Source organism: Eleutherodactylus coqui, chromosome 5, assembly GCF_035609145.1.
Source record: "Eleutherodactylus coqui strain aEleCoq1 chromosome 5, aEleCoq1.hap1, whole genome shotgun sequence".
Lineage (NCBI taxonomy): Eukaryota > Metazoa > Chordata > Amphibia > Anura > Eleutherodactylidae > Eleutherodactylus > Eleutherodactylus coqui.
The window spans coordinates 157,460,453-157,484,676 of NC_089841.1; the positions used below are offsets into that span (position 1 = coordinate 157,460,453).

Below are 24,224 nucleotides of genomic sequence, written 5' to 3' on the forward strand. Positions count from 1 at the left end.
AAAAACTGATGATCTACCCTTTTATTTTAGGACCACATTCAAAGTATTAGTTTTAGGTTGTGCATATTTACGCAGCCACATTTAGGTTTTTTTCTCCACCCTAAAAGATTTTTGTTTTTCAATCAAATTGTACAGATAATATAGACTGGGTGAACTTGGTACGATAGAGCAATGTTTATAATAATTAAAATGTCTTTAATAATGATATTTAAGGTAATCTATTTATTATCAATGGAAAAGGCTGAGCTATAACCACCAATTTATGTTATGTTGGCCTCAGATATATAGCCACGATGCGTATACAGACCCGGTTGCATGCCACAACACCAATATATCAAGAATAAAATATCTATAAGCTATTATCTTATCTCTCCTTTCTATCTATTCCTGATGCTGATTAACATCCTACGAGATAGTAGGATTAAATTTAGAACATTTGGTCTTCAGTATATACTTTATCATTGAGATACAGATATTGTAGTGCAGTGCCAGTATCACTATTGTGCTCCAGATATATATAGGAGTGTGTGATTCCTGTGTCATGGCATCTGCACACCCGCTCTGGTTTATATAATCGTTTGATCTATGATAGGACCATTGAGTGGTATAAGATATTGCTCTCTCGATTGATATTAGAGAATACTTTTATATGTGTATGTACACCTAGATAGATATACATTTTATATCAATAAAGGTTATATTTTAGTTTAGTTCTTTTCAGTGATAAATAGTATCAGCTGTATCCCGCTGTGAATCCCTGATGAGGCTGAAAGACAACGATGCGTTACGGGGTAATGAAAACTGTACAATGTAAGTGCAGTTACACACAACCATTAATTTTGAGCGATAATTGTTGCGTCTAAATGGGGCTTAATTTATTTTTACGTCACTGAGCAGCTTTGAAAATTTGTTACACACGCAAATAAACCCTTTTGAGTGGCTTTCCATTCACAAGTTTTCCCTGCATGGAGGTGTAGCTGGCTATCCGCAGTGCAGGAAATTGCAGCACAGGTTCATTTAAGTCTGCAGTCATGTTACAGTTCCCTGTACTGCCAGTAGCTAGCATGATCACTGTGAATGGGAAAAATTTGAAAGAGAAACGCCTTTTTTGTAATCACACATTTTTATTAAACAATCAAGAGTTGATGATTAACATTGCATTTTGTTTTTGTCTATAAAACAATTTGATAATGGGCACCTAGACCAGGCAGCGAAAAGTATCCAATATGTCTATCAAGATGCCCCAAAGCCACATAAATTTGGCACACTTTCTAACTTATGTCACCTCTTAGTTGGTTTGCTTTAGACTATTGTTCGGCCGACTGCACACGACCAGATTTGCGTTGACGCCAACTCCAGATTCCGCTACCTCTGGGTTCCGCAGCAAATACCATCCATAGCATGCTATGGAAAAGCACTTTTTCCTCCACACGAGCGGAAATCAATTGAGATTTTCCACTTGCAGAGGAAAAATCACAGCATGTTCTATTTTTGTATAGGCTCCACACAGACAGCCTCAAATTGAAGTCAATAGAAGCTGTTTGACCCACAGCCCTTCCACTATTGACATTGCGGTAGTGTCGCGAATTCCACGTCATCAAAAGCAGGGGTTTAAAATAAAAAAATAAATCTGTACTACGTATGTCAGACGGTGAACCATGCAAACCATCTGCAGTATAGAACATTAGAGTAAATTCCAAGTACGCGCGGATGCCAACTGGACACAGGGTCGTATTTCACTGCGGGCTCCCGCATACAGATTCCGACCCAGTCGTGTGCAGTCGGCCTTTAGCACCTAAATTTTGGCACATGCCTTTAATAAAGCATGGCCTTTTTTCTAGTCATTTCAAAACGGTGTATGAGTGGTGTCAGTCTTGGAAAAATGCCAGGTTTTTATTGGTTTTGACACAATTGCATTTTTACTTTATTTTTGGGGGGCAAAAAAATGTATCCCATAGGTTTGCTTTTTTTCCTCTTCTGGTTTCTTACAACATACTGCAATGTTTGTAGGGCTTTTCATATTTTAGTTTTTTTTTTTTATTCCTCACTTTTGCTGTTTTCGAGCCAATGGAATTTTCAAAAGAGCAGCATGCAGTGGGTTTTGCAGTTTAATTTTTTTTTTACATTTTCTCCATCGCCTTTTCAATGGGGGAAAATGCATGGGTGACTAAACACAAGTATCATCCAAAAAAAAAATATTGCATGTGACACTTCTGGCTTTCCTTTTTGCTTTTCTGCAGTTTTATGAAGTCAGATGTCTCCATTCTCAATCTGTGTGTTTTAGCTCAAAAAGAAAACAATGCAGAAAACGGACAGTTGAACAGAGAGAAGTAGGAGCCAAACACTACAGGGTGGTGGCCTATTCTAGCAGCAGTAAGTGACAGGTTAATGGGTTTTGAAAGAGCCTGGCAAGAACTTATTCATTTCAATGGGTTTAACACATGCAAGCAATTTTTTTTTTTTTTAAATATAAAACCCTTACATTCCTGGACTCAGCGAGTCACCCGCTTTTAGGCCATACACTTAGCGAATAGGGCTAAAAGTAGGTTTTGGTCTCTTAAAGACCCAAGAATCCAAATACAGAGTCTGTGGGGTATTGGCATTTACAGTTAAGACACAGGCCATATTTAAATATCTGAAACCTAACCCTTTTCATAAAATATGTATTAAAATCATGAATATTAGACTGATCTTTGAAGGGTTATCTGCTATATTGTGGTGAAAGTACACTATAATACGAACTACCTACTTCTCCTATGCCATTTCCATTGGAGACGTTAAGGGGTTTTCCAATGTATTACTTTTATATAATTTTGGGTTTCCCACGCCCAAAAACTGTATAATATTAATATACTCACTATGGTGCCAGCATGCCACAGAATCTATCAAGTGAAGTCCCCCAGCCAGTAGACCTGGTGACTTGCTGTAAGCATGTCATGTGAGCTCATGCAGAAGTAAACCAGCCCCGCCACAACTGCAGCTGATAGAAATAGAAAAACGCAGCGGTAACAGGCGCTATGGTGTTTTTGTTTTTATGCGCCTTATGTATCCACCTCCACAATCACTGTTTGGGGTTCTTGAAAAACATTTACTCCCCTTTCACACAGCACAATTATCTTGCAAATCACTTGTTAGGGCAAGCATTTTGCATTGAACTGTTCCTAGTTCTGAGTTCTTCTTAAAATTTGTAATACATTGTCGTGAAAATGCTTTTTTTGAGCTCTTTCAAAAGGGACAAAGATTAGATGGTATCAGCGGTGCAACAATTTACTATAAGAATCATTGATCTAAACAAAACTTATTTCAAACAGCTTGCAGTAAAGAAACCATTGTGGTCAAATATGTGACGAGCACGCAGGGCTTCAAGCATCATTGTTTATTTAACAATACAAAAGTGTGGGTGAAACTTATAAAACTGCTACCAATAATGAAAAGTAACTTATTTGGTTTTTAGCAATTTCTTTCCATCCTAACTGTTTAATTTCAATTCATGTGAATCTTGTGCGATTCTGTATTACGGGCCCTTAAAAACTGCCTTTTCCAACGCATCCAGCTTATCGGAGTATTCTAAATGTGATGGGTAGTAAGTGCAGTCGTAGCGTCCACATGTTCTGACATATTCAAGGAAGTCTGGAGCCCCAGGGAATACAACATTGTCCGCCAGTAACACAGATCCCTTCTTGATTAACTGACATTCCTGTACAGGAAAATACAATTAAATGTGCAAACTGGCAGAATTACTGTACACTGTTCAAGTGCAACGTAACTCAAAAACACACTGGAACTCAGTTTTATGTCATGTAACTTAGGATGAGTAACACGTTATATTCTGCCTCTACAATGGACTTAGACTTTCCTATATACCTTACTGTATAAGAGTGTTTTCACGTGTTAGTTGTAGGTTCTGCCGCACATCCAGCACAAAATACTGGATGAAAAAGGGCAGCTGAGCGGAAACCGAACAGACCCCATTATAGTCAATAGGGTCTGTTCTATCATAAGACTGAGCCGTTTGGCCAGGAGATTCCCCTTTCCTGCTCCCTGAATGAAGCTGGAAACCAGAACCCCAAAGCACAGATGTGAAGCCATGCTAATACAGAAATTTTTTTGATTGTTGTAAAATTGGCTGAGGGAAACTTACTTGCAAATTTCCCAGTCGTCATCCCGACTGCCCATTACATATGAAGGTTGCCCTCTAACCTCGATAGGGACAGGAAGAGCCCTTAGTGCACCTCCCCTTCCACCATCTCCTTAGTGTCTTCCTGTCCTTACGGTGGTCAGATGCAAGCTCCGGGGTTGCTTACCAAAGGGCACGCTGAGCCGAAGATCCCCTGGAGGGAAGAGGCCGGGGCTGCACACCCTGCAGGTCCCTGCATCTCCAGCCTGCGCCGCCATGGAGCCATCAGTCGCCGTGCAGCGCAGGTCTCCTTGGGCGGGTCAGCTTCTCCTGGACCGCCGCTGCTGCAGAAACCAGCCTCAGGGTGTTCCTCCTGGCAGGGGGCGGCGGCGGCCTTCTCAGTCGACGGGGCACATAGTGGTGACGTCATCTGGTGCGGTGACATCACGGCGCACAACGTAGGGGCGCGGCTAACGGCACAGACTCAGTGAAGGCAGGATTTAAATGTCACCATTTCAGACAGGCTTTACTCCTGCTGAAGATTACCGTGCAAACCCAAGAAAGTGCTCCAGCATGTCAGCACACGACAACTCAGCACGGGAAGGAGAGGCAGATACCCTACAAACTGTGAGTGGCTATATACCAAAAAAGAAATATACAACTTGTCACTGTGGTTGATTTTAATGCATATATGTTCCCTTTTTCTCCCTCCCCCCCCAATTCTTTGCATGGGTCTTTTTAGACCGATAAGGAAGGTCCGAAGAGTAAAGCGGACCCTAGGAAACGGTCTAGAAAATGTGTTATCTGTAATAAGATTGTGGCAGGGGATAACAGCAAACCCCTGGGTACTACAGATAATTGAAACGGGGTATCAAATTGAATTAAACTCCCTACCCCCAAAGATATTCTTCTTAACCTATCCGGGGTCCCTGCAAGAGCAAAAAAATCTGATAAAGGGCATCCAGGAACTGAAAGATCTAGGAGTCATGCAGGTTCCCAAACACGAAAGGGGCGAAGGCTTCTATTCCCCCTTTTCTTGATCAAAAAAAACAAACTGCTCTATCAGAACCATTTTAATCTCAAAGCCCTAAACAAATTTATTTCCTACAGGGAATTTAAAATGAAAACAGTTAGATCCATCGTACTCTAATAGATCCCGACAGCGTCATGTGCACCATAGACCTTAAAGATGCATACTACCACATCCCAATAACTGCAGTTCATTACAAATACCTAAGGTTTGCCTTGCAAATAGGCGATGTAATTTATCACTACCAGTACCAATTAATGGCTCTACCGTTCAGTATCTCTACTGCCCCTAGAGTCTTCACGAAAGTAGTGATAGAAATGATAGCCTACTTTAGGAGAAATCAAATCCTCATCTTTCCCTATTTGGATGATTTCCTGCTATTATGAAAGTCAGCAGAGAGACGACACCCGCACCTCCAACAGTTGGCGGCAAGGATACTACGCTGGGCAGAATCCACGGTGCTATCCCTCTCAGCATTCCATCTGAAGGGGTCTACAAATGTTGTCGCAGATTTTCTCAGCAGGCAAAGCGTCCTCCCAGGAGAATGGTGTAATACAAAATGCTGGGACTTTTATTCCCTCAATCCAAGGGACAATTCATGCAGGGTACATGCCCTGTCTCAGAACTGGGACATAGACCTGGCGTATGCATCCCCCCCTTCCCCCTTCCCTCTGATCCCACACATCCTCAAAAAGGTTCAGGTCAGCCGAGCAGTGGTAATCCTAGTCACCCCCATGTGGGACAAGAGACCTTGGTATCAAGAAATTGAAGACCCTAGCAATCCAGGCTCCACTTCAGCCACCAGTCGAGGAAGTTCTACTATTCCAGGGTCCACTAACTTATTCGGGAGTCGAAAGACTAAAGTTAGCAGCCTGGATGCTGAAGGCATAACACTTTGATGGAAAGGGCTCTCACAAAAAGTAATTACTACTTTGAGTAAAAGCTGCAAACCTGTAACCACAGTCATTTACAATAAAGTGTGGAAGAAATTCTCTGAGTACTGTAATTTAGATCTGAGTGAGGTCCCAAGTATAGATATACCTATAATTCTGGAATTTCTGCAGGCCGGCCTAGAAAAGGGTCTAAGCCCAAGGACTCAGAGTACTAGTGGCAGCATTAGGATTCTGTTTGGATTTTCTATTGGCAGATCATCGCTGGGGCCGCAGGTTCCTTAAAGGGGCTGACAGACTCCGGCCTTTTATTAGGGAAACCTTTCCTACATGGGACCTAAATTTGGTCTTAAATAGTTTTTGTAAGCCACCCTTTGAACCCCTCTCCCAACCCCCCCATAAGGTTGCTCACACTTAAAGTCTCTCTCCTGGTCACCATAACCTCGGCACAGAGTGTGGGGGAATTACAGGCTTTATGTTGCCTCAAGCCACATATGGTGGTACAAGACGATAGAATCATCTTTAATCTAGATCCCGCCTTTCTTCCAAAAGTTGTGTCTAAATTCCACAGAGAGCAGGCAATTACCCTACCCTCTTTTTGCCAGGACCCCCGTAATGAGAGAATTCCATAGCTTAGACGTCAGGAGGGCTGTTCTAGCGTATCTAGAGGCTACCCATTCCTTTCGGAAGCATAATAACCTCTTTGTCTAATTTCAGGGGCCGGGCAAAGGAAAGACAGCATCTAAGAGTACCATTGCAAGATGGATCAGGATGGCTATCCAGGAGGCATACAAAGCCCGGGTCTCGACTCTCCGGAAAATATCAAAGCCCATTCTACAAGATCCCTCTCTTCCTCATGGGCAGAAGAAGCACAGCCTTCTGCTGAGCAAATTTGTAAAGTGGCTACCTGGTCCAATCTGCACACGTTTATTAAGCACTATAGAGTTAACATGCAGTTTGACAAAGACCTGGGATATGCACGAAAAGTCCTCCAGGCAGTAGTCCCACCCTAAAAAAAAACTTATAATTTGGTATTACTCCATATTTGATGGGCCTTCAGGATGAGGACCTGGAAATGTACGGATTACTTACCGGTAGCCCTTTTTCCGGGATTCATCACGACGGCCCATCACATATTGAGTAATACCAAGTTATAAGTTGTTTTTTTTTCCTTCTGTTCGATAACAGAACAGAAATGTGAGGAGACTTATATTTGCATCTGATAACTAGTAAACTATATTCTTCAACTGCTACCACTCACCTCAAGTAACTTGGTGTCCGCGGTATATCTTTCGCTAAAATGGTCAATGAATACAAAGTCCACCCGATCCACGCCATACTTTGTTTTCAGGCTTGGAATGATCACCTCTGTGGAGCCCTCCAGAATCTCTACCTGGGGAATCAAGGTAGTAAATTACCGTGTCTGTAGCTGTATATCTACAACTTTTTTCCATAGTGAATGTATAAGAGACACTGTGCTGAACAAAGGCCAGTTTAGGATGACAGCCTGAGGGACCTGTCACAAAAGATGGAATATTCAGCAACAGCGTTGTATTATATGCCTTCCTGCTGAATATTCAGCCCCAAAATCTGCACTGCTAACGTCGAACCAGCGATTCTGCATCAATTGTGGTGCGGGATTTAGGAGCAGCATATTCCATAACGCTATTGTGGAATATTCCGTCCTCTGTGAAAGCTCTCTTAGAATCATGAAATAACTAAGTTCCCACTGGACAGTTATCCTATCCTTCAAGTTTATCCAAGCAGAAGATTCAGGAAAAAATATATATATTTAATACATGAACATAACTCGCCCTAATTAGAGAGCTGTAATTAGTTTTCTAACTCAACTAGCTTATTTTAAACCAAATTAGTCATCAGAAAATGGCCCTCTGACTTTATATTAAAAGGGGTCCCCCCCCCCCCCCCCGAGTTAACTTTTTCAGTATGTATATGGAACTTTACAGACCGATTTCAGCCACTCCCGGCCCCAGTAGTACGCTTATTAATTTTTTTCCCCAGCATGTTGCCATACTTTAAGGGACTATATAACCATCTTTCTTTTTTATTAATTAAAACCAGATACAGAAACCTTTTCAATTTTTCTAATAAAAGTTTTTCACATCATTTGTAACAAGTGATGTAGCTCACCTTCTCCCCCCTCCCTCCACAGAGCATGCCTAGGGCACTGTTCCATAGAAATCAATGAACAGCTCCTGTCTATTGCTTCTATGGTCCACGTACTTGCTTTATTGCATTTTTCTTAATGTTGTTAGCAGCAGGCAGACCCCATTACCATATACAAAGAACTTTAGAAAATTTTCTTTATTTTTTTAAGGTAATTTTCTAATCAGTTTGTTTAAACCATATAATAATAGAATGCAAACAAATCTATTCCTTTTAATATTATGCTACTATTTAACCAGCTTGTAGAGAGTGGTGGTAATTTTTAGCTCAGGTCTGTCACTTGTGTGTTGCAACTAATTATTCAGGGGAGTAGCTAAAGGCTCCTGGCTAGAGATGAGCGAACGTACTCGGTAAGGGCGATTTCGCAATCGAGCACCGTGATTTTCGAGTACTTCACTACTCGGGTGAAAAGTACTCGGGTGCGCTGTGGGTGAGCGGGGGGTTGCAGTGGGGAGTGGGGGGGAGAGGGAGAGAGAGAGGGCTCCCCCCTGTTCCCCGCTGCTACCCCCCACTCCCCTCTGCAACCCCCCGCCCCACAGCGCACCCGAGTACTTTTCACCCGAGTAGTGAAGTACTCGAAAATCACGGTGCTCGATTGCGAAATCGCCCTTACCGAGTACGTTCGCTCATCTCTACTCCTGGCCACAGGCGCAAAAGTTTATCTTGTGGCCCCCCCAACTTCTCTTAATGCCTTAACATAGAGGCTTAACTTGAAGCTGCTGGGCCTCAATGCCAAACCTGTAGCAGAGCCCCCAACTCTAATGCTTTATTCATAGTACTGGGCTCCCTATATGGAGGAGAGGCCTTATGGGCCCCCTAAGGCTCCTGGGCCCGGGTGCAACCGCATCCCCTTTAGTTACTCCAGTGGGTGTAATATATTTGAACAACTAGGCTCATTTTGTTAGCATGCTAGAAATCTACAAATATGCTGTAGTGATGGGGCCAATGAGTGCATGTATGCAGGGGACAGGTGAAAATGGTAACAATTCCTCCACTTACTTTCCAGTTTTATTAGTTTACATAAAGAACTACAACTGCAAAATTCCTTCCTCATAGCTTTTCTGCTGAAAGTGCTGCAAATTATTTATTTTCTTAGGGTTCCACTAATCTTCCCTATGCAGAGTGCAGCATGCTGCATTATTCTTTGCAGTTAGGTTTTTTCTATTTTGTTGTTTTGCTTTTCCCCCCTAACAGGACCATTGTAATTCAATCGGAAGAGTTGGTTTCATTGCTAAAAGATCCATCATGGCTCCTGTAGAGGCCCAAGTATCGTTTACTAGCTACAGTCTATTCATTGCACAATTCAAATAACATAGTAAGAACCTTATCTTGCACGCCAGCAAACTGGATCATCTGTTTAGCCACAGCGGCGTTCTCTGGGTTCATCTCCACAGTAAGCAGACGACTTCCTGGCTTTAGTAAACGGGCTATCCGGGTGGCCGAATACCCACAGTATGTGCCAAGTTCAAGAACGATGGTTGGATTTGTCTCTTTGACCACTTGATCCAAAATGAGGCCTGAAATACAACATGTTAAATAACTAAAAGGTCTGTGATCATTAGAGAACACTAAATACATGTAGCATCCTAGCAAGGCAAATCACTAAAAATCCTAAAGAGCAAACGTGAAGGATATAAATTTGTAATAAATGGTTTTTCATATCAGCCTAGAAATTACCAACTCCGGTGAATGAATAGATGTATCTGTTTGTACGGCCGTTGAGCGAACGTTGGCACTGGAGTGCTGGGTGTCCATTATACAATGCTCAAAAAAAAGAAAAAAAAAAGAAAAGGACTTTTGGGGGCTGTTGTGGGCATTGGTGGTAGTTGTTAGGAAGCATAAGCGATTGTGAATGAATTTCACCTGCTTTGGTGCAAATACATATGACAAGAGGTGGACTGGAGGGGCAACAGCAAGAAAAGCACAAAAACGGAATGGTTTTGCAAGTGGTAACCACAGTCCATTACTCCCTTCTTATGCTTCCTGACTGATTCTTCTCAGGTTTTGTTCATGTCCTTGGCACTACTGAAAGCATGAAGTGGTAGCTGTAGCCAAATCAGGTTAAACAGGTAGTCCCTCTACTCATATACTGATGCAAGAAGGTTTGCTGTATTTCCTTACACAATCTCAAGAGCATGGAGCAGATACTGGTGTCGGTTCTCAGAGAAGAACAGGTTTACAGGTTTACACTAAGGACATGTCTTTTATTCAAGATGGATATGTGATTTAAGTTTTCCAGATAAAAAAAAAAGTTTTCTATAAAATTATTCAAGTCCATACAGAATAATTGGGCAATATCATCCAAATATAGAACATGGTGCTTTTTTTCTTTTGCAACTTTGCCGCAAGAGAGAAAATGCATGTATAAATGCACCCATTGAAAATAGATACTTTTTCTGTGCATCTCGCAACACACAGAAATGTGTGGAAAATTGCCTATCTGAGAAACTTGGAGCAATATTGCACCTGCAGAGCAGCAATTTTTTATGCAAGCGCAATGTATTTTGCGAGAAAAACACATTACAAGACTTACAATTTTTATACACATGAAAAACGTGTGTTGTTCTCTTAGGGTGCATTTACACAGGCATACGCAATGTAAGTGAGAAAATCGGAACTAGATTGCACTATTTAGCTGTGGTTTCTTTGCGATTTGCAATACGTTTTGGTATTTAAAAAAAGGCATTGAATTAATGACTCGCGTGAAAAAAATTGCCTGTGCTTCCAATAGTTGACATGGTAAAAATTGCATCACATTCCTATGCAAATCATATCTGCATGCTAGTGCAATGCAGCTTTTTTTTGCTTCCATAGGAAATAAGGGGCAATTCTTACAAGGGTTATCTGGGGACGTAGTGTTACACAAAAGCTGTGCCTTCCCCTGCCGTCTCACCGGCGGTCTGGTCCCAGCTGAACTTCACTTCCAGGAGGGGAGTGACTATGACCCGACACCGGGTCACATGAGTGCTAGAGCTATTCACTGGCTGAAAGAAGCTGGTGATTGGCTGCAGAGATCACATGGCCCTTTTGTCAGTGATGTCATCGCCAGTTTCATGCACCCAGTAGTAAAGGGCAGTGGGCACCAGAGAACTGTCAGCTGAGCACAGAAGGGAGAGTATGTATTCTGTGATTTTACTGCTGCAAGCTGAACAAGGTTTTGCCTAACATTATGTCCCCGGATAATCCCCTTATTGCTTTTCGAAAGCGGTCTGTTCTTTTTTTGTGTTTTCACGTTTTCTAACGCACCTCCTCACCCATCAGAATGACAGGGTGCATTAAAAATTGCTGTCAAATGCTGTACCATGCGTTCAAAATGTAGCTCGAAATTGCGGTAAAAGTGCCAAAATTTCGAGCTGCGTTTTCTGAATGCATGTGTGAGAGTAGCCTTAGGCCGCTGTTCATGTTTTTTGTTATACTTTTGAAAAAAAATTAAGAAAACCACATTTTAAAAAAATGTATGCAGTATTTAAAGACCACATACTAAGAAACTGCACACACTATTAAAAACTGCATGTGTTTTTGATGTGTTTTGTAATTTTGTGTGTAAAGTGTGCAATTATATACCGTGTATATACAGGAAGATGTATAACTTATACGAGCGGTAGATAGAACATATATACATATGAGAAAGATATAGAAAAATAGAGATAGACATGAGATAGATGAGAGAGAGATAGATAAGAGAGAGACAATTAAGGGCCATGTACACAGAGCGATGATCGCTCAAAAATCACTAAAAAGCGATTGTTTGAGCGATAATCGTTGCATCTAAACGCGCGGCCATCATTCACTTTCCGTGCACTGCTAGCTGATCGTTAAATTCAGGCCAACCTAAAAATTATCGTGCAATCTTGTTAGGACCGCACGCTGAGTTCTCCGCAGGTAGTGCTGATAGCATTGTTTCTCATCGGAGAACAAAGAAGCTGAATGCAGATAAGAGCCTTCCGGCTGTTAACTGCATTCAGCTAAAGGCTTGATTTGCACGCTAATAAGCTATTAAGTAGCTGAGTAGCTACTAAATAGTTTATGCAAACTGATCGCTCAAAGCTGTAACTCAAACTGTCCTTTGACCGATCATCTCTCTGTGTAAATGGGCCTTTAGACAGGAGATAGGCAGAGCCAGACAGATAGGCAGAGCCAGACAGATAATTGGATATGAAAAAGATATATAGAAAAATAGATATGAGAGATAAATATATAGGCATGGGATGAGCAGTGTGACAAGGCGGTAATGCACTGTATGTGCATTTGTATATGGTGGAGGGCGATCTCTGGGCCACCTCACCACAGGGGCTAGGTCACTATTGCAACCACTGACTGTACGCCAGTGCCCTTCTCTGAGAACCACAGGCCATATACTTACCAATATGCTGATACAAAAGAGAAGATCAGGTAGAAGCACCACATCCTTCAGCATGCAGACAGACAAACTACTAAAGGGAGGGGCATTGCACGGGTGATTTGTAATTAATATTAGTGTAGGGACCCACAAGATAACGAGGACCCTTGATGTGGGCTTGTGAGCTTATGTATTCTGACCAAAATATTAACTAGTACCTCATATTTATCAGTATTTTTGCAGTAAGCAGACTGGCTTAAAATGGCTGTATGTTGAGCTACTACAAAACCTGCATTTCTTGTTTTGGTGTCTTTCAGTGATCATAGTTGGAACATGTAGGTCAGCTGCTACAAAACCTGCATTTCTTGTTTTAGTGTCCTCTGGTGGTCATTGTTGGAAAGTGTGTAAGATTAGTATTTCATTTAAAAAACACAAAATTTAATTTTGAGAAAATTTATGTCTAGACATCTATTTCTTTCCCCATGACACATTCCCTTTAAATTTCTCAACCCTGGTATTTAAATAGTACAATTTTGTATATGGTTGTAGATCCTCATTAATGTAACCTTATGTAGAATTAGCTTTTCTAATACCATATTCACATGTTGACAACATACAATACCTTTTTCATCTCCCACATTCATGGCCCATTCTTTTTGGCTGCAGTATTTATCAATGTGGTCCACCACACTCTGAGGATCTCCTTCAGCTGCATGTTGCTTCACATACTCCAAAATCCTCTCTTCTTTCCTTTGAGCCATTTGCACACCAAAATTCTGCAAATCAAGTAGTTTACATTGAACGAGGCTAGTACTGTATCCAATTAAATTTATGACAAGTACTGTCATGCATAGGGGGTACAAAAAAAATATACTTGGTCCTCTTCACTAGGCTAGTTCACAGATATAGCTGAACATATATTACAGGGTTATTACAAATCATCTTCCTGATTTAAAACACTCATCGCTCAATGGTCCTCAGATACATAAATTTGATATCTATAGAAACAGATACTCAAGTTTTGTAGTACATCAAAAAGGTTTTCCACATCACAGATGTTCAATGTGAGTCACCTTTGTCACTCCACACATTGAGCCTGTAGTTAACTTCCTGCCATACATGTTATAGCGTATAATGATTGACTGATGCAATGGCTTATGTGAAGCATAGTTCCAGATCATGCTTCGTGGTGGTAAGGGGGGCTTACAGTCTTAACATTCCTCTAGAGGGAAAAAAAAAATTACAAGTTGTATGGTTCGGGGAACATGCAGGCCAAAGAAAAAGTTCACTGTCGTCATGACCGGCACGGCCAATCCATCTGTTTGGTAGTTGCCTATTGAGCTCACTTCTGCTTTCATTGTGAAAATGGTGGTTGAGTGGGTGGGAGGGAGTGGGGTTAAAGTGATTTTCCACGGAAAAAAAACTATTGATGACCTATGCTCAGAATAGGTCATCAATAGGTGATTGTCTGGGGTCCATCGCTGAGGACCCCAACCAATCAGCTGGTTGTGCGCCCATTGATAGCACTGAAACGACACAGGGTGGGAGCGAAAGGCTTTGTTCCGATCTCTGTGACGCACTCTGCTCACCAGAAGAGGATTCCGGTTTCTTTTGGGGACCCCTTCATAGAGAACCTATGCTAGTGGCATAAGCAAATAAAAAGATTTCCAGCCCCATATGTAATCAGTAGAAGATTATCATCCCTTATACAGTGGTGGCAGAACATGCAAACATAAAAAAATACAACCTAAGGGCAGGCACAAGCATAATTTAATTGTGTATTACACGTGCACAATACGTGGTGAATGGATTCTATGAAAGTACTTCAATTTTCATTGATCCATTCACACTTGCGTAAATACGCACGTGAAAAAGAAAGCGGCATGTTCTATTTTACCATGAGATAGAGCCTTATTTTCTAATGCCAGCTCATGCATTTTACGCATACACTCGTGTGAGCCCGGCCTAACAAAGCACATCTGCAGTTATCATTGCTACATCTAAGATCAAACAAAACAAAAGATATGGTTATCTCACCGCCAGAAAGGTATGAAGCACGGGAACACAGCCAGCCAACTCAGACACTGAGCTAGACCTCCGATGAGTGCTGCATATAAGGTGTGTGAGGCAGCAAGCCCTCCCCCATCACTATAATGATTGTTCCAAAGTTGGGAGGTGTCTGAGTCAAAAAGTGTTTAGTCATGAGACCTAGTGGATTCTTAGTTTAGGGACCCCGAGTCCAGCTGGTCTGAAGTTCACATCTGATTTATTGTATTGCAACTATTTATTAAGATTACATCCCTTTCCTCCCTGCTGTTGTCCCCCCTTTCTGTGCTCTTTTCAATTTTTATTCCTTCCTATGATTATCTTTTTATAATTATAATGTTTATTGGGTTTTAATGTTTATTATACTTGATCCATCCATTTTAATAACGCTTTATTTTTCCTGTTCTTTTCCCTTGGCTTTGCTTTTTATTCATTTCTATAACTAATTTTCTTTTTGTGATATTTATAATGCTTATAGAGATATTTGTCTATGTCCATCTGCACATGAGCCATTCCAGGTTTTCCAGTGACTCGCTCCACGGGTTTAAAGTGGTTGTCTGGTTACCACACAACATCCCTTCAATAGATCTGACTTCCTTTCAGTGATTTGTTTATGATATTAGTGTAAAGACTCACAAGACTATGAGGACCATTGACACAACTTATATATTTTGGCCAAAATATTATAGTTCAAAATATTTTTATTGTACAGCTGCACTTACAAGTAACTGAAATAAATGTGTCCTTTTCCTTTAACACATCAAATAGTGTTGGTCCTCAACAATTTTACATTAACATGACCCGAGGGTTGGTAGCTTTTTCAAGTCTAAGCATTTAACTCCAAGTCCCTATCACGAACGTTATGATCCAGGATGGTGAACTCAATAAAACTAAATTATAGAAGTTACAAAAAAGGGAAAAGTTAACAAGGGACTACTAAAAGGCTAAGACAAAGGAGGTAGAAGTAGACAAGAGTCAGAATCTGAAGTCTGGAGAGTGCGGGATCGACAAAGGCCGAAGAGGTGTTGTCTAGTATCATGAGTAAGGACAGGGATATTTGTTTATGGGGAAACAGCAGCAGTAAGTAGCCAACTTTGCAAACTTGGGTAGGAGCGGTACATAATCCAAAGGGCCCCATATATGGTAGAAACTGGAGGATCTGCTGCCATCACAGGCACTCATTTCCTCCTTTCAATTTGTGCGATTTGCTGCGGATTCTGCAATAGGTATTCGGTCATGTGAAGCCAGCCTAATCGAGCCACTGCTTTCACATTGCATAGAAAGTAGATAGAGTATTATTTCTTATTGATAAAGCCTTCTTGTGTGAACAATGGTCAGTTATGATTTCTATAACTTGGTGATAAGAGGGAGGATTAGGAGATCTCCATTTTCTCACAATTAAAAACTTCACTGAGAGTAGTATATGAGCTGTAATAGACCCGAGTTCCGCCAGAAATTTCTGCCGCTACTTGTGGGTGTGGGGTCATTTGGATACCTGTGATTCTATTGGTTAGTCTAAACACAGATTCCCAGAAAGACTTTATTTCTTAGCACTCCCAAAAAATGTGCATCAGAGATCCTGGGAAGTTACATCCCCTCCAACACGATCCTTTGGCACTAGGGAAAAGGCTGGTCAATCTGCTGGGAGAATAATACCATCTCATGACTACCTTAAAATGAACCTCCAAAAATGAGCGCAGTACGAGCCATTCTGGGCCCCCATGAAAGCTTTTTACACTGAGTCGGAGTAAATTTATTTTTGAGATCTCTTTCCCAGTTTAAAATGTGGGCTCTTTTTAATCTTTTTTTGTACTCCTCACTTCCTCCCATGCATATATCATATTTATTTATTTCAGGGGGTCCTAGTGACCAGTGGATTAAACAAGTAGGTGTATAAGGCCTTTGGTTAGGAAGAGATCATAGGTTGCATGACTATCGACAAAGCTTTTAATTTAGCACATCTGAGCTTGAAACCTCATATTCCTTTCTGAGGTTTTCAAATGTTTGAATCTTCTCATGTGATATTAAATATAGATTGGAGTTAATCCCCTTCTTTCTCAAAGATTTGATTGACAAGTCGCTAATAAAAATTTTCTAGCATTCAATTGGTAGAGGTACCCTTTACTTTGGGAAAGATTTTTTAGTGAGTTGCACAATCTGGGTCCAAGCTATTATCGAGGCCCTTATTAAAGTACACTCTGGTAGAGTGAGGGACAGGTCCCAAGCAAACACCAGGAGTAAGGCTTGTAGAGGTTTACCCCCCATAAGCTGCTGTTCTAGGTTTGGCCAACTAACATCCTTTGGGTGAGTGTTCCAGTGATTTATTTGTTTATTGAGGTTGGCATTATAGTATACTAACATCTTTGGTATTCCCGTGTCTCCTCTGCCCCTTGGGGCATACAGTATAGAGTTAGCGACTTTTGGTTGTTTACCATTCCAGATAAGACAGCATTTGTTTCTGTAGAAGGGCTATTAGTTTTAAAGGGATAGGGATTATCATTGTGCGGAAGATGTACAAAATCCTAGGTAGCACCATCATTTTATACAAAACTATTCTTCCTAAATGGAGGCAGTTTATCAGTGGTCCTATTTTGAGCTCTGACACTTTTTCCAACGGATACGTAAGTTTTGTCTCTAAATATGGGATCCCAGAATCTTCCCACATATAGGGAAACTCGCGTTTGATAATCTCTTAAAGTCAGGGGCGTAACTAAAGGCTCAGGTGCCCAGGTGCAAAAGTTCAGCTCGGAGCTCCCCCTCGTACCCATACCCAAATCATGCTGCATACAGCTGCAAAACAATTTTCCATCAGTAATCTAGCCCCTTGGCATAATCTTTCCAAACATGACTTCTTTCCTGCACTACATGAAAATTAGTTTGCAGGCCCTTAGGCCACCACACACACACACACACACACACACACCAATTTTTACTGTTATTAGCCCGGCATCCCGAGAGCCGTACTAACAGTGGTACAATGTTTCCATTGATTTAAATGAGGTTCCTCAGACCTGAGCTTGAAAGCAGTGTTCCTAACGGCGCAATCTTCAAGAGCTGTCTGCTCTACTTTTGCGCTTTCACGTTTAATACACCTCCTCACCCATCACAATGATGGGGTGCATTAAAGAGTGCTGTCAAACGCTCTACCAGGTGTTTAAAAATGCCACTTGAAATTGCGGTAAAAATGCCATGATTTCGAGCTGCATATTCTGAACGCATGCGAAAGTGGACTTCGGGTGTGTTCCTGTTTCTTGTTATACTTTTGAACCACAATAAATAAAAACACATTTTTAAAAAACTGTGTGCGGTATTCAAAGACCACAAATGTTTTTAAAAAAAACTGCATACACTATTAAAAACCACATGCATTTTTGATACATTTTTAAATTGTGTGTAAGGTGTGCAATTCTATACATGGAGATGTATAACTTCTACCAGCCGTAGATAGAAATGAGAGAGAGTGATAGCAATAGATAGATATGAGAGAGAGTGAGATATAGATGAGTGACAAATAGATAGATATGTGAGAGAGGGAAAGATAGATAGATATGAGAGAGTGATACATATAAAAGAGTGATACATATACATAGATACGAGAGAGAGGGATAGATACATATGACTAATAGATATGAGAGAAAGTTAGAGATATGGATAGCAATGAGAGAGATATGAGAGAGAAATATAAAAGAGATAAAGATATAAGAGGGAGATATGAGCGATAGAGAAAGATAAATATGAGAGTGAGGGAGAGATAGATATGAGAGAATGTGATGGCTATGAGAGAGAAAAATAGAAATGGATAAATATGAGAGTGAGGGATAGATAGATATGATATTGATAGATATGAGAAAGTTAGAGATATGAGAGACGGATAGATATGAGAGAGATAGATATGAGAGATATATATGAGAGAGAGAGAAAAAAAATATGAGAGCGATATGAGAGATAGAGAGATATGAGACCGTGAGATAGATATGAGATTGATAGATATGACAGAGAAAGTTATAGATATAAGAGATAGATATGAGAGAGAGTGGGATGGATAGATCTATATGAGAGAGACAGATATGAGAGGGTGAGAGCTAGATATGAGAGAGAGAGATAGCGATAGATATGAGAGAATGAGATAGGAGAGAGATAGATATGAGAGAGAGTGAGCGATGGATATAAGACAGAGTGAAAGATAGAGAGCGAGTGATGAGGGAGAAAGAGTAAGGAATGGATAGATAGAGAGAGAGCGCGCTGCGAGAGAGAGTGTGAGATAAATATAAGCAAGAGAGAAAGATAGATATGAGAGAGAGATGGATATAAGAGAAAAAGTTAGAGATATGAGAGATGGATAGATATGAGAGTGAGCTAGATAGGAGGGAGAGGGACATATGAGAGGGAGAGATACAAGATAGATATGACAGAGAAAGTTAGGGATATGAAAGATGGATAGATAGAGCTATGAGACAGACAGAGATGGGAGAGGGAGGGAGACAGACAGAGATGGGAGAGGGAGGGAGACAGACAGAGATGGGAGAGGGAGGGAGACAGACAGAGATGGGAGAGGGAGGGAGACAGACAGAGATGGGAGAGGGAGGGAGACAGACAGAGATGGGAGAGGGAGGGAGACAGACAGAGATGGGAGAGGGAGGGAGACAGACAGAGATGGGAGAGGGAGGGAGACAGACAGAGATGGGAGAGGGAGGGAGACAGACAGAGATGGGAGAGGGAGGGAGACAGACAGAGATGGGAGAGGGAGGGAGACAGACAGAGATGGGAGAGGGAGGGAGACAGACAGAGATGGGAGAGGGAGGGAGACAGACAGAGATGGGAGAGGGAGGGAGACAGACAGAGATGGGAGAGGGAGGGAGACAGACAGAGATGGGAGGGGGAGGGAGACAGACAGAGATGGGAGGGGGAGGGAGACAGACAGAGATGGGAGGGGGAGGGAGACAGACAGAGATGGGAGGGGGAGGGAGACAGACAGAGATGGGAGGGGGAGGGAGACAGACAGAGATGGGAGGGGGAGGGAGACAGACAGAGATGGGAGGGGGAGGGAGACAGACAGAGATGGGAGGGGGAGGGAGACAGACAGAGATAGGAGGGGGAGGGAGACAGACAGAGAAAGTTAGGGATATGAGAGATAGATAGATATGAGATATGAGAGAGATAGATATGAGAGAGAGTGAGCGATGGATATAAGACAGAGTGAAAGATAGAGAGCGAGTGATGAGGGAGAAAGAGTAAGGAATGGATAGATATGAGAGAGAGAGAGAGCGCGCTGCGAGAGAGAGTGTGTGAGATAAATATAAGCAAGAGAGAAAGATAGATATGAGAGAGAGATGGATATGAGAGAAAAAGTTAGAGATATGAGAGATGGATAGATATGAGAGTGAGCTAGATAGGAGGGAGAGGGACATATGAGAGGGAGAGATACAAGATAGATATGACAGAGAAAGTTAGGGATATGAAAGATGGATAGATAGAGCTATGAGACAGACAGAGATGGGAGAGGGAGGGAGACAGACAGAGATGGGAGAGGGAGGGAGACAGACAGAGATGGGAGAGGGAGGGAGACAGACAGAGATGGGAGAGGGAGGGAGACAGACAGAGATGGGAGAGGGAGGGAGACAGACAGAGATGGGAGAGGGAGGGAGACAGACAGAGAGATGGGAGAGGGAGGGAGACAGACAGAGAGATGGGAGAGGGAGGGAGACAGACAGAGAGATGGGAGAGGGAGGGAGACAGACAGAGAGATGGGAGAGGGAGGGAGACAGACAGAGAGATGGGAGAGGGAGGGAGACAGACAGAGAGATGGGAGAGGGAGGGAGACAGACAGAGAGATGGGAGAGGGAGGGAGACAGACAGAGAGATGGGAGAGGGAGGGAGACAGACAGAGAGATGGGAGAGGGAGGGAGACAGACAGAGAGATGGGAGAGGGAGGGAGACAGACAGAGAGATGGGAGAGGGAGGGAGACAGACAGATAGGAGAGGGAGGGAGACAGACAGAGATAGGAGGGGGAGGCAGACAGAGATAGGAGGGGGAGGCAGACATGACAGAGAAAGTTAGGGATATGAGAGATAGATAGATATGAGAGAGAGTGACAGAGCTATGAGGGATATATATGAGACAGATAGAGATAGAAGAGAGGAGAGAGAAATGATAGAGAGTATGATAAAGAGATAGATACAAGATAGATATGAGAGACGGATAGATATGAGAGAGATAGATATAAGAGAGAGCTATGAGAGATAGAGATGAGATGAGGGATAGAGGAGAGAGAGAAAAGATATGAGAGTGATAGAGTAATATATGTGATATGATAGAGATATGAGAGATAGAGAGATATGAGACCAAGAGATAGATATGAGATTGATAGATATGAGATTGATAGATATGAGAGAGAAAATTATAGATAAGAGATGGATAGATATAAGAGACAGATAGAGAGAGTGAGAGCTAGATATGAGAGCGAAAGATGGATAGAGAGAGATAGCAATGAGAGAATGAGATAGGAGAGTGAGAGATAGATATGAGAGAGAGTGAGCAATGGATATGAGACAGAGTGAAAGATAGAGAGCGAGTGATGAGGGAGAAAGAGTAAGGAATGGATAGATATGAGAGAGAGAGAGATAACGCTGAGAGAGAGAGTGAGATAAATATAAGCAAGAGAGAAAGATAGATATGAGAGTGAGAGATGGATATTAGAGAAAAAGTTAGAGATATGAGAGATGGATAGATATGAGAGAGTGAGAGATAGATATGAGAGTGAGCTAGATAGGGGAGGGAGAGTGAGATATGAGAGGGAGAGATACAAGATAGATATGACAGAGAAAGTTAGGAATATGAGAGACGGATAGATATGAGAGAGATAGATATGAGAGAGAGCTATGAGAGATAGATATGAGAGAGAGAGAAAAGATATGAGAGTAATAGATATGATCGAGATATGAGAGATATGAGACCGTGAGATAGATATGAGTGAGGGAGAGATAGATATGAGATTGATAGATATGAGAGAGAAAATTATAGATATAAGAGATGGATAGATAGATATGAGAGAGACAGATATGAGAGCGAAAGATGGATAGAGAGAGAGAGAGAGAGAGAGAGAGAGAGAGAGAGAGAGAGAGAGAGATATGAGAGAATGAGATAGGAGAGAATGAGATAGATATGAGAGAGAGTGAGCAATGGATATTAGACAGAGTGAAAGATAGAGAGCGAGTGATGAGGGAGAAAGAGATAAATATAAGCAAGAGAGAAAGATAGATATGAGAGTGAGAGATGGATATTAGAGAAAAAGTTAGAGATATGAGAGATGGATAGATATGAGAGAGTGAGAGATAGATATGAGAGATGGATAGATATGAGAGAGTGAGATAGATATGAGAGTGAGCTAGATAGGAGAGAGTGAAAGATAGATATGAGAGTGAGCTAGATAGGAGAGAGTGAGAGATAGATATGAGAGTGAGCTAGATAGGAGAGAGTGAGAGATGGATATGAGAGTGAGCTAGATAGGAGAGAGTGAGAGATGGATATAAGAGTGAGCTAGATAGGAGAGGGACATATGAGAGGGAGAGATACAAGATAGATATGACAGATATGAGAGATGGATAGATGGGAGAGGGAGAGGGAGCTAGATGGGAGAGGGAGAGGGAGCTAGATGGGAGAGGGAGAGGGAGCTAGATGGGAGAGGGAGAGGGAGCTAGATGGGAGAGGGAGAGGGAGCTAGATGGGAGAGGGAGCTAGATGGGAGAGGGAGAGGGAGCTAGATGGGAGAGGGAGAGGGAGCTAGATGGGAGAGGGAGAGGGAGCTAGATGGGAGAGGGAGAGGGAGCTAGATGGGAGAGGGAGAGGGAGCTAGATGGGAGAGGGAGAGGGAGCTAGATGGGAGAGGGAGCTAGATGGGAGAGGGAGAGGGAGCTAGATATGAGAGGGAGAGGGAGCTAGATATGAGAGGGAGAGGGAGCTAGATATGAGAGGGAGAGGGAGCTAGATATGAGAGGGAGAGGGAGCTAGATATGAGAGGGAGAGGGAGCTAGATATGAGAGGGAGAGATACAAGATAGATATGACAGAGAAAGTTAGGAATATGAGAGATGGATGGATATGAGAGAGTGACAGATAGATAGAGATATGAGAGAGAGTAAGAGATAGAGCTATGAGACAGATAGAGATAGGAGAGTGAGAGAGATATGACAGAGAAAGTTAGGGATATGAGAGATGGATAGATATGAGAGAGTGACAGAGCTATGAGGGATATATACGAGACATAGATCGAGATAGAAGAGATGAGAGAGAAAGATATGAGAGAGAGAATGATAAAGAGATAGATACAAGATGGATATGAGAGAGAAAGTTAGAGATATGGAGATATTAGAGATAGAAAACAATGAGAGAGGGATAGATATGAGCGAGAAAGATAGAGATATGACAGAGAAAGAAAGATATAAGCGAGAAAGATAGATAGGAGAGCGTTATAGATATGAGAGAGATAGAGAGAAAGATATGAGAGTGAAAGATATCAGAGAGTGAGGGATAGATAGATATGAGATTGATAGATATGAGAGAGAAAGTTACAGATATGAGAGACAGATAGATATGAGAGGGATAGCAATGAGAGAGAGAGAAAAAAGATATGAGAATGATATGAGAGTAATAGATATGATAGAGATATGAGAGATAGAGAGATAGGAGACCGTGAGACAGATAGAGAGAGAGAGAGAGATATGAGAGAATGAGATAGGAGAGAATGAGATAGATATGAGAGAGAGTGAGCAATGGATATTAGACAGAGTGAAAGATAGAGAGCGAGTGATGAGGGAGAAAGAGATAAATATAAGCAAGAGAGAAAGATAGATATGAGAGTGAGAGATGGATATTAGAGAAAAAGTTAGACATGAGAGATGGATAGATATGAGAGAGTGAGAGATAGATATGAGAGATGGATAGATATGAGAGAGTGAGATAGATATGAGAGTGAGCTAGATAGGAGAGTGAGCTAGATAGGAGAGTGAAAGATAGATATGAGAGTGAGCTAGATAGGAGAGAGTGAGAGATAGATATGAGAGTGAGCTAGATAGGAGAGAGTGAGAGATGGATATGAGAGTGAGCTAGATAGGAGAGAGTGAGAGATGGATATGAGAGTGAGCTAGATAGGAGAGAGTGAGAGATGGATATAAGAGTGAGCTAGATAGGAGAGGGACATATGAGAGGGAGAGATACAAGATAGATATGACAGATATGAGAGATGGATAGATGGGAGAGGGAGCTAGATGGGAGAGGGAGAGGGAGCTAGATGGGAGAGGGAGAGGGAGCTAGATGGGAGAGGGAGAGGGAGCTAGATGGGAGAGGGAGAGGGAGCTAGATGGGAGAGGGAGAGGGAGCTAGATGGGAGAGGGAGAGGGAGCTAGATGGGAGAGGGAGAGGGAGCTAGATGGGAGAGGGAGAGGGAGCTAGATGGGAGAGGGAGCTAGATGGGAGAGGGAGCTAGATGGGAGAGGGAGCTAGATGGGAGAGGGAGCTAGATGGGAGTGGGAGAGGGAGCTAGATGGGAGTGGGAGCTAGATGGGAGTGGGAGAGGGAGCTAGATGGGAGAGGGAGCTAGATGGGAGTGGGAGAGGGAGC

General features: G+C 42.1%; 1 protein-coding gene and 1 long non-coding RNA gene across 3 annotated transcripts in view; both read right to left on the reverse strand.

Annotated features, from left to right (window-relative positions):
- The window catches only part of LOC136627939 (uncharacterized), a 134,873-nt gene that overhangs the window by 67,828 nt on the left and 42,821 nt on the right, over positions 1 to 24,224 (reverse strand). The gene's annotated exons all lie outside the window — the stretch shown is intronic.
- LOC136627938 (catechol O-methyltransferase-like) overlaps positions 3,358 to 24,224 on the reverse strand; it is a 34,511-nt gene continuing 13,644 nt past the window's right edge. Inside the window, exons 1-5 of one of the 2 annotated variants that reach the window (XM_066603470.1) lie at positions 14,601 to 14,704; positions 13,186 to 13,339; positions 9,548 to 9,741; positions 7,299 to 7,430; positions 3,358 to 3,697 (exon numbers count right to left, since the gene is read on the reverse strand). In XM_066603470.1, coding sequence (XP_066459567.1) covers positions 3,515 to 3,697; positions 7,299 to 7,430; positions 9,548 to 9,741; positions 13,186 to 13,324 — 648 coding nt within the window. In that variant the 5' untranslated portion in view covers positions 13,325 to 13,339; positions 14,601 to 14,704 and the 3' untranslated portion in view covers positions 3,358 to 3,514. Of the gene's footprint in view, positions 3,698 to 7,298; positions 7,431 to 9,547; positions 9,742 to 13,185; positions 13,340 to 14,600; positions 14,705 to 24,224 lie in introns of those variants that run through there. The other variant, XM_066603469.1, reaches the window with a different exon arrangement.